This window comes from Pipra filicauda, unplaced genomic scaffold (assembly GCF_003945595.2).
Source record: "Pipra filicauda isolate LSUMZ 115617 unplaced genomic scaffold, ASM394559v2 scaffold30_size5312502_pilon, whole genome shotgun sequence".
NCBI lineage: Eukaryota > Metazoa > Chordata > Aves > Passeriformes > Pipridae > Pipra > Pipra filicauda.
This window is the reverse complement of record NW_024104432.1, coordinates 951496-962359: the sequence shown is the minus strand read 5'-3', so window position 1 is coordinate 962359 and position 10864 is coordinate 951496. Positions and strand designations below refer to the sequence as shown.

Below are 10864 nucleotides of genomic sequence, written 5' to 3'. Positions count from 1 at the left end.
TGCAAATGAATTTAGCACTAGGAACATCAAGGAAGATATAGAGGTAGTACTTATTATGAATAAGCTTATAAAAGTGAAGTCCTTTCTCATAAGCTTTTGTGATTCTGCAGTAGGAAAGTCCTGAGAGGGAATAAGACTTCTGTATTTCCTTCAGTCAGTATTGGAAAAATCATCTTTTAATTCAGTAGTCTTTTAGTGTTTGAACAACTGATTACGTAGGAACATGTAGGAATACATAATTACACTTATTACATTTAATAAGCATCAAATAGTAGAGACATTAAACAGCAGCCATGACTCTCATTGCTCCAGTGAGTAATTCCGTTTTTTTTCCCCAGTAGTATTAAAACAGCTAAAATCAACCTGTATCGAAATGCTTAGGCCCTACTATGAGGGAAAATTACAATTTCACTTTTTAAAATAACCTCTGAATAATTAAAACGTTGGAAATTCCTGTCTCTTGTACCTTGTTACCTGTATAAGTCTAAGAGTAAACACCCAAGGACTTTTCTCCTTTTACTTAATTACTACGCCCGCTCAGCACAGTGCATTCATTCTCACAAGTGACAACAAAAGTGTAAAGTATTGTGCTTAGTCTTTCCTTCTTGTAGTTAAGAAAAGCTGTGCATATTTGAACTTGGGGCAGGTTTTCTTTCTTGCTACAAAAAGGCAATCAGCAAAACAGGAGAGGAAAAATTGCACATATAGTTCACCATAGTTCAAATAACAGCTGCTGATACTATTTTCAATGGCTCTTAACAAACCTAAAGACCCAAATCCCACACAAACTACTTCTGCAGAGGGCATCTACATTCCTCTACACTTCTGTCACACTTCCTTTGAAATCCTGGAGATGTACTACTAGGTAACAGGTTCTAGAATCAAACAGTCTGTATTAACCAGTGCTTACAAACCAACAAACCAAACATCAGAAGGTTTGCTCAAGTAGTGATGTCTCCATACAAAGTGCATGCAGCTCAACTAATCATGCAGTTACAAAAGAGTTACTAATCCTGATTCACAGAATCAAGATAACATTTCTTTTACTTCTTCCTCAAAAGGATGGCCGTAACCTGTGACCAGCTGCATTCAGTGCACGGGTGCATCATTTAAACTGTAAACACATCAAATGTGCCATTGTACCGATCCAGTCTGCCACATCCCTTCCTCTGCTGCTAGAAAAGCAGAACACAAAAGCTCTACTGCAGCAGGTGTAACCATACATTGGGATATGAACAAGTTATGTATTCTGTCAATGCATAAGTACAGGTGTACAGTTGTTAGCACACAGCCAGCAAGGTCAGTGGTTATGTACTCCTTGTTAAAAAGCAGTAATAAACTAAGTATTACTTCTGGTTCATTTTACTTTTTCTTTAAATGCATATCTAACAATTCTCTTCTTGCATCCTTCCGTATCTGACAGAAAATGCAATTAGTCTCTTGTACACTATCTCCAAGAGTAAGAGAGAGAGTACAACTACTCCACAGATTAAGCTAAATGCCCAGCGTGGTCCCAGGTGAGTGTATATTTGGCTCACAAAAACAGGCCCAAGTATTCGTGCTCCACTTCCAGAGGCAGTTAACCATCCCATGTAGACACCCTACAGCAGATCAAAAGCTTAGGTTAGTGATACAGGAATTCTTTGGCTTGCCAGTAATTCCAACCATTATCCTAATCAGAAAATGTAAAAGTATTTAAATAATCACTTATCTTTCTTAACTCATTAAAATACTGATTACTTTGTTTCCAAGAGTAGTGCTCAGCCTCTCTAAGCACTAATTCAGAGACTCCACTCATACATACTCTACAGCTTTCCAATAAAATGCATTCTGACTCAAAGCATTTAGTCTCTTTCACCAAAATATAACATGAAAAAAAATGTAAAAAAATAATAAAATGTTTTGTGAAGCAGTAATATCAGCTTGCTAGGTGTTTTACCACTATAAAATATCAATAACTGGGGGCATTAGTAGCATTTATACAATTATAGTCATACAATAAACTTAGTAAGAGGAACATTATTCCATACTGATATTCCAAGTATATAATGAGTTGTTAAAAAATGATTCTTCCAGAAAAGCCATGAAATTTTCACATTCTAAGACTTGCATAAATAGCATAAGCCTTGCTTTCTAATTCCTTTAGGGACTTGCCCTAGATTTTAAGAGATTAGAGTTCCAGCAAAGTTCTACCCTGGTTGAAATGCACTATTATTTGGCTGATGCCAAAAGGAATTTTAAGTAGACCCTTCATTCTAATGAAGAGGGTGTAAGTCTTGGAGAGCAAATGAAATAAACTGTTTAGGGATCATGCTTACCTGAGGCTTTGGTCCTAGGATTTTTGAGTATAAAGTGTAGGACATGACATTACAAACAGGATAGCCCAATCCTATGAGCACATCAGAACTGAGGTACTGGGCCAGGTAGACCATCGGAGTATTGAGGCACCAGGACTGTGTGAGGGGGCAGCCCACGGGTTCTGCTGTGTGGTTGGATGGCAGCTGCATCTCTTGCAAACTCCAGAAAGGCATTAACATTTCAGTGGGAACTGTTCTGGGAATGGAGTTATTCTTTATTTCTGTAAAAATAAGTTATCCATATAGTTAAGAACAAAAATACAATAAAAGCTTTAAAAAAAAATTACGAAGATGGGTTAGTGTGACTTGAACTATACCTTGCCACTGGATATTTGGTAGTTTCTTCCCCCAAGGCAGTAAGATAAAGAATCCAACCAAGACAATCAGTAAGCCTCCATGGAGTATGGCACGCTCACCAGTCCTATCCAACAACAAAATTGCAATTAAATGTATAATTTAAATTAAAATTTATGTCTCTGCTAATGACATAGTCCATTAGTTTGTAGAAATGATACCTGACCAAAACATCTGCAAGAAAAATTACAAAATCACAGTAACTTAAAACCTCTTTTTCTTAGGATTCAAGTGTAAAAGACAGTCAAGTAATGGGGTTATGTTAACAGAATAAAGAACAACCACAACATCATGGCTGTGCCAAAATTGGAAGTACTTCATTATCATAGTACACCCAGACACATTACCAAGTGAAAGATTTGAGTAACAGAGATTTGGCCTTGCCATAAAGCTTTTCATACTTACTAACATAATAAAAAAATTCCAAAAACTTACTTTTTTGATAGCGTTTTAACCACCATGAAAACAATAACTGATTCAATGCCAATCACACTAAGGATTATTCCATTATAGAAAACAGCTTCTTTCCTTGTCCAGGAGTACATATCCATCGTCAATGGAGTAGCTATACTAAAATGACAGAACAAAAATACAGTAATTAAAAAAAAAGCTGCTTCTATACAGTTGTTTCCATACACATATTGTCCCAAATATCAAACACAGTGGTATAGAAACCTTTCCTCTTAATGGGCATATCAGAAAACACAGGCTAATTATAAAATAATTCTGTCATGCATCATCTATTAAAATTAAATTCACTAGACAAAATTCACAACTGCATTACAGCAGCCATACTCTGAAGCATCATTAATCTATTTCCAATAGTTCACGAAAAGATGATGGAGTTAAAGCCAAGCCATAGTAATAGAGATTGAAAAGAAACTAGACCCTGTGAGTATAAAAATAGTAAGCTTTTAATATTGTTTTTCAGTTTTAGGAGCCAACCAATTTCTAGGAACTCAGTTTTCTAAAAATAATGTAATTAAGACATTATTTACAATATGAGCCATATTGTAAAAGAAATTTTAGCCGTATCAGAGCTCAAAAAACTTGCAGAATAACTTATATCCTCAAAGTATTTTGTAAGTTAAAAAAATGAAGTACACTTCAGTTTGAGGTAATTTTGTTATTTTTTACTTATTTTCTTACACACAGAAAATTTGGGAGTGAATATCATACCTCTTCAGGTAAAAAAAGCCCAGTCATATAAAATAGTGTATTTAAGAATACAGTTGCATTAACTATATGAAACAATTGTTTTAATTATTACTGAAGTAAGAGATTCACTGAAGCTTTTGGAGCTAATCAGAATCATACTAAGAAATTACACAAAATTAAAATAAAAAGTATAGAACAAGATACTCAACTGAAGATGTGGTTTTCTCTAAGGATTTTAGGTAGCCCAAGGTAAGCTATCTTTTTTAACACACCTAAGAAATTGAGGATATGGGTTTGTCTCCGATTAAAAGCTTTTATATTAATGTTTCCTATACCACAGACGACATATTTTTATGCTAACCTTTAATTCATTACTTTGTATCAGTACATATCAAACTGTTTATATATGGTTTTGAACTTATATTTATGAAGAGTTGGTTTAAGAAAATGAGTGGAACAGAAAAGACTTTATATGCACCCCCAATCTAACTACCTTACATGCCTAAGTATTTTGAGAGAAAATATACAAACTTACGTTTCAAAGACAGCAAACACAAACAAGATGACAAAGAAGAGAACATTGAGTGCTACCACAGCAACATGGTCAACGTTTCCTTCTGTGTCCTGATCCAGGGCATCATTTTCTGCAACAGAACAAAAGAATTATCTAAACTGCAAGCTGAGCTTTTTTTGTACCGCCACAAATTACAAACAGTAATGATTTCTTTAGTTTCTTAAGTATTTAACATGCAGGTTGGTGGGCAGCTAAGCAGTTATATTTTGACAATCTAAGTATAAAGTTTTTAAATCAAAATCAACTTGTTGAAGCTTCAATTCTTCTCACAATTAGAGAAAATTATTTCCAAATGGGTTACCCCATCTGTTTTCCTAGTGACTGACAAGTCCTGAGTGACAGCAAAATAAGCAAACTACTTTAAATATCTTATCAGTGGAAACCAAAACACTTGTTGCTCTTGCAAGGTCAAAGCTACACAGAAGAATTCTCAGTGAAAGTCTGGAAGGATCCATACAATTTTTTTTTCTTCTTTGCTACCTGACAGCACTATGGATACAACATGGATGTGAAACAATTTCTGGACCAGTCAGAGAGACATGTAGCCTATTTTCCACTTCAAGTTTCCAATGCATCAGAATACTTCTAAATGCTTAATAATAAGAAAGTACTTCAAAATTATAATCACGCAAGAAGTTTTCAAGAAAACATGGGTACCTTCTCCTTCAGAATTAATACTTTTGCACTGCCGTCCCATGTCATCCACTCGATGCTCCCTAGAAATTTAGAATTGTTTTCATTAATACACATATTTATTTGATCTACTGTTGAGTCAAGTTTCTATTAAAATAACTGTAAATGGCATCATCTTATATGATAATTATTCCCAGCTCCCTTAAACATCATTTGTGAAGCTTACATTTGACTGCAGTGAACACCATCCTGTTCAAGAAAGAAAATATTCTAGTGAGAGATTATCACATATCCATATGCATCTACAGTAATGGGATAATTAATAAAAATCCCCCCTCAAGATTCTTAAAGGAAAGACAAAGACAGTGAGATTCCTACAGACAAGCCAACCTTATTTTGCTTTAGATAAAAACATGGGCAGGAACCATCAACACTAAAACTATATCAAGGTTAAGCTACTCCTCCACAAGCTTCAAGTTTTTTAATCAATTTACATTCTAACTGTTAATATCACCATGACTGATTTATAAGCATAATGAAAATATAGATATTAAAGAATGTAGAAACACCGAAAAAATAAATAACAGCTTATAGTTTTAGCACTCCAGATTTCAGTTTATTTATTACTCTTCCTGCTGAGCAGCATATTCTTTGCTACAAATTACCCACAAAAACAAGGTAAAATTTTTTTTTTACTTGATTACCTGAATATGGCAAAGATGAGAATAATATTAATAACTCCTAAGAGAGCTCCAAATAAAACCGGTGCCGTATACATGTTCAGCTGAAGACGAATTAATTCCCATGTTACTCCTTCTTCTCCAATAAGTGTAAAACATGTCTGAAAAACTTGAAAACATGAATGTACTGTGAAAATTTTGAGACTCATTAATATTGGAATACATGTAGAATAAACATATAAAACTGGATAAGCAAAGTTGTTCTACGTGCCAAATAAAATTTAAATATTATACCTGTCAAACCTCTTACATTTTGAGAATCCTACTCTAAATAAACTGATGGATGCCAGTGGGGTCTCAACTAGCCAGAAAACTACTTGGTTACATACAGATACACTGTATAAATAACATCATAAAGAATAAAATAAAGAACTGAATTCTGAGTGTACCAAGGGTTAATTTTCTTGGCAGACAGCTGATTTACGTTTTTCCTCTTTCTCCTACATGAAAATCCTTGGTCCCGGGAATGGAGTATTCCTCGTGCTAGGGGCAAACTAGAGAGAAAAGAAGCATGGAGGGGGGGTAAAATTAAAATTTAAACTGGAGCAGTGCAATTGAACTAGAATGTTTCATTTAGATTGGCATACACAAGTATGGATGACTGTATTGATGACTATTTATTTAATTCTGATACCATTGACAAACTATGTCTTAATATCCCCACCATACAGCTGCTGAGGATTCCTACTTCTAATGCCCAATTTCATCCTAATAAGAATTAGAGAAGTGAGGGAAGAAGATATGCCTTACCTGGCCCTAATATGAAGCCAACCGCTTGGCAGGCACTGGTGTTGGCCATGGCACTTGTTCTTTCTGTAAGAGAAGTGGCACCCGCAATATACGACCGAACTACAGCCACATTTCCTTAAGAAAAAAAAAACAACAAACCAAAACCAAGGAAGTATTCATGTAAATATTAAGTTATATTGTTAAAATCTTGAGTGACATTTGTTTTAGGGGTTTTTTCCTTATTTTGCAAGAAAATAAAACCCAGAACTCTCCAGTATTTTTACTACTGGTACTGAAATATGATGTTAACATATTATGATGAGAGACAGAATGTAATAATTTTCAGAAAAGTAAAGTCTGCTGTGGTTACCTGCTCCAAATCCCACGAGAGCACGTGCAGTCAGCATGTAGTATTTGTTGTGCGAGTGAGGTACATGGACATAGGCATAGAGACAATTAGCAGCTACTGAAATAGCAGTTGAAATGACAAGAGGTTCTCTCCTGGGCCTGTAATTGGACCACAAGCCAAACAGGGGAGAGGCAACCATTTGGCCAATGCTGTATGAAGCTATAATCCAGCCCAAAAAACTCGCGTCTGCTGTCGGATCAATCTGCAGAAACACATTAATAAGTACTGTGGGTGAAGTATTACAGTGTTTTATAATATCAATAACACCCTTTTAGAATTAGTACCTGGAATACCCAAGACTCTGTACTGTAATACTTTATCTGGAGCAATAAACCTTGGATAACTCTCTCCAGAAATGCACCAAACCAATGCTTTGCTTCCGAGACTGGAAAGGGCTCACTTACAGCAAACTCTAATAGTTTTTGTACAGCACTGCTGATGTTCTAGGCTACAGACATAACTTAAGCAGTACAGTAGACAGTTTACATGCCAGGAGCAAGGAATCGCTTCAATCATCTCTGCACATGCCTGAATCTGTCCTGATTTACAGGGCTGATAATGAATTTTCTTCTGGAAGAATTCAGCACCAGCCTCACTTTTAATGATACCTCTACGACCCTGCTCAGGATATGTTCTTCCAGATTTGCATTTGAAACTGCAATTCCAGGAGCAGTAAAATCCTAGCACAGATTAAATTAAAGTTTTAGAGACTTTTATGCCACTTTTAACAACGCAACAAAGAGGTGAAAAAATCCCATACAAACTAAAATCACTATCCAGGAGCAATGGCAATTCCCTATTAGGAATATCAAGATCTATGTGCAACAATGTGACATTTACAGAGCAACTTCTACCTCTAGCTTCCTTTTTCTTTTTTTTTTTTTCCAAAATGCAGACAAGTCACATGTATTCTGTTTTAATAAAGAGATTTCTATTGATTCACTCTCCAACAAAACAGTGACATGATACTGGAAAACCAAACATTTCTGGATTCTAATGTACCTTTTATCAGTTCAGGAAATCAACTGACCAGATTTAAAAAGAAATAATAAAAGCTGTCTAAGTGGATGGCAGAATAAAAGTCTCTTATAACCACACACTTCCCTTTACTTTTTCTTTTCCTAAATAAAAGCCTAAGTTTTGTTTCACCTACTTTCTGAGCACAATTTTTCTGTTCTTATCCATCAAGAAAAACATATTTACAAACCTTTTGGAGATATGGCCACACAGACATAATTACAATGGAGAAACCTGTAACACAATAAAAACATAACCCAAGTTATTTTATTTGCCATTTTTATCAGTAATTTGCTTTACTGAAACAGTTATTACAGGTTCATTCTTATGCCTCTAAGTGTATTATAGTCTAAACCTGTGCATCAGTTTGTCATCTGAAAAAAACTATGCTTTTTTTAAGGAGTGATAATTCCTCCTAACAGGAGGAACTGTTTTTAAAAGGTCATTTTATAGTTGCATACACACTGAACAAAAAAACTCTCAAAAGAAAGACAACAAGGTCCCCAAATTAAAAAGAATTTCTTGATATACTGACATATCTGTATTCATTAGTAAAAGAAATTTTAATTGATCAAATTAAAAAAAAAAGTTACTCATATATTCTATGATTTTCAAGATAATTTCTAGGCCCACAGAAAATCACCACAAGTCAAAAATCAACAGAATTCTTGTTTCCAGGGGGATCTATTTAGAATAAAATGGTAATTTGTTCTGCAGTGGAGATGCAAAGTCCTGTAGGAGAAAACACGTTTTGATACATATTTTGAAATAGATAACATACATTCCCATAAAGATCTTCCATCTCAAGAACTCTGCATTATTTGTTTTTGATCTCTATACGTTTCACTTTGAATGATAAAAGTGTGACCTTTGTTTTGTTCAGTTCTGAGCAATGACTTTACCTTGCCACTACCTTTTACCCCAAACTATAATAAGTCATAAACCACGGATTTATGTAATACGTCACTTAGTCTCAAAACAGTTATCTCTTAACTTATCTCACTAAATGTAACTTTCTGTTTGATTTGCTAGTCATATCTTCTCTTTTGAAGAATCACAAAATGCACCTTTTTGAGGTTATAAAAGAGCAGTAGCATTAAAGAAGGTATGTAGTTGAAACCTAGAATATCCTGTAATTTTCAAACCAAAGTATATTCATTAAACAAATAACATTTAAATCCACATGTGTTTACTCACCTACACTGCTGAGAAACATTGTAAGGTACATAATCCAGATGGATCGCCACCTGCTCTTATAATGCTCTTGAGTTTCCACAACATCCCTGTTTTCAAACCAAAAGTCAAGAAAGAAAGAAATCATTATCAGATCCTCTTCTAGTTGGTCCCGCAGGACATTGAAAACATTTTTCACAAACCTCTCAATACAATTGTGTGAATTGTTATGCAGGAGTTGGATTTCTGCTCAGCAAAGACTACAAAGAATTTTCTTCTGAAAAATACTAGACTTACAAATCAAAAAAATAACAGAAATGCTATCATATAACAAATGTTACACAAAGAGATCTTTATTTAGAGAGGTCTTCAATTCTGCAAACTCTTTGTACAGACACTTTGGAGCATCATAGATGTCATATAAAGGCATTAAGAAGTGTGAATTAAACTATAAAACCCCAGACATCTATTCACAATTGTGACCTTGAAAGAACCACAAAATTCAACAACTATTGATTTGACTAAAAGCTATGGCTGGTCTATTCTCACAATGAGAAAATAACAATACAGTGTAAAAGCTACACTGTGTAAAAGATAAGCTGAAGACTGTAGGGGCTGAAAAAAAATTCAAATACAAGTTACAAACTTAAAATAATCTCTTCCCGAAAGATGTAGACTTAGGTTATAGAGGCCTGAACGGTTTATAAACACAGTTTATATAGGTCATACATAGACTTAGGCATGTCTGCAATTTTAAAACTAATGTAACTGTGACTAATACTAATAACATATTACTGGCATCTTAGTATTATACTAATCACAGCATGATTGGTATATTTAATTCTTCAGAAATGTTTACAGCATTAAGTGCCTGGGTTCAATGATACTTTAACCCCAGAAACGAAGTTTCTAAATGTACTTTGCCATCTTATTGCCCATCACGGATAGGGAGAATTCTGCCAAACACCTGCATATGCTGTGTTTGGTTACTTTTGAGACCTTAGTTACATCAAGCCTAAAGTTTGAGAGCGTTTCAGCACAGACCTTAAAGCAAAGACCCGCTCGAGTTTTGCTTGGAAACTTGGAAAAAAACCCCAAGTGACCAAATCCTGCCCACACGTGAAGGCTGATATTAAATACCCAGACTTCTGCACCACTGTTTTGGTGCTTTTTAGGGACTTCTCAAGTGGGTTTGTGTTTTTCTACAAAGAGAAGGAACCGGCCCCCGCCGCGCTCCCGCTGCCGGGCCTGGGACGCTCTGAGACCGCGGATCCAGGTTCGGCAGCGCCTGAGGACGGCGGCTAGGTCGGTTTATCCTCCGGTTCCTCTTCTCCTCTCCTCAGCTCCTCCGTGTCCATCCTCCGGGCCTGGAAGCATCCTCGGGAACCGGGCTCCCCGTGCGAGGCGGGGAAGGGACTCGGCACCCACGGGCGGCACCTCGGGTGACTCGCAGGGGTGTCGCTCCAACACCCGGCGCCGCCTCAGAGCAGAACGAGCCCCTTACCTGCTCTCTTCCTCCTCCTCCTCCTCTCCCTCCGCCGCCGCCTCTCCGGCCCCGAGCAGAGGTTCCTTCCCGTCCGCAGCCGCGGGTCCCGCAGACGCCATGGCCGCTCCCGGCCCCGCGGCCTCCGCGGGCCGCCAGGGGGCAAGCGGGGAAGGGAGCGCGCCCCGCGTTACCGCCACTGGGGGGCGCTGAGCGGGGGGCCCGACCCCGCCCAGC

At 36.6% G+C, this 10864-nt stretch overlaps 1 protein-coding gene across 2 annotated transcripts; it reads right to left on the bottom strand.

The window, feature by feature from the left end:
* Positions 1-154: 154 nt before the first annotated feature.
* Positions 155-10824, bottom strand: MFSD8 (major facilitator superfamily domain containing 8). 2 transcript variants are annotated; one of them, XM_027715984.2, is made up of 12 exons: positions 10649-10824; positions 9169-9254; positions 8162-8205; positions 6916-7156; positions 6567-6680; positions 5781-5925; positions 5101-5159; positions 4405-4513; positions 3147-3281; positions 2675-2778; positions 2319-2578; positions 155-1601 (listed from the first exon to the last, which is right to left on the bottom strand). In XM_027715984.2, exons 1-12 carry the CDS (start codon positions 10747-10749, stop codon positions 1386-1388), a joined length of 1614 nt encoding a protein of 537 aa, XP_027571785.1. In that variant the 5' UTR covers positions 10750-10824; the 3' UTR covers positions 155-1385. The 2 variants fall into 2 exon arrangements, with proteins under 2 accessions (XP_027571785.1, XP_027571786.1); XM_027715985.2 differs by having other exon boundaries at positions 6567-6629.
* Between the last annotated feature and the right edge of the window lie 40 nt (positions 10825-10864).

What these genes read in the sequence shown, in the direction of transcription:
- MFSD8 (XM_027715984.2), bottom strand. Translation starts at nt 10,749, where the DNA reads ATGGCGTCTGCGGGACCCGCGGCTGCGGACGGGAAGGAACCTCTGCTC. An exon ending in ACCAAATATCCAGTGGCAAG is followed by an intron (nt 2,579 to 2,674) that starts GTATAGTTCAAG and finishes TTATTTTTACAG; the next exon opens with AAATAAAGAATAACTCCATT. An exon ending in TCCTAGGACCAAAGCCTCAG is followed by an intron (nt 1,602 to 2,318) that starts GTAAGCATGATC and finishes GATCTGCTGTAG; the next exon opens with GGTGTCTACATGGGATGGTT.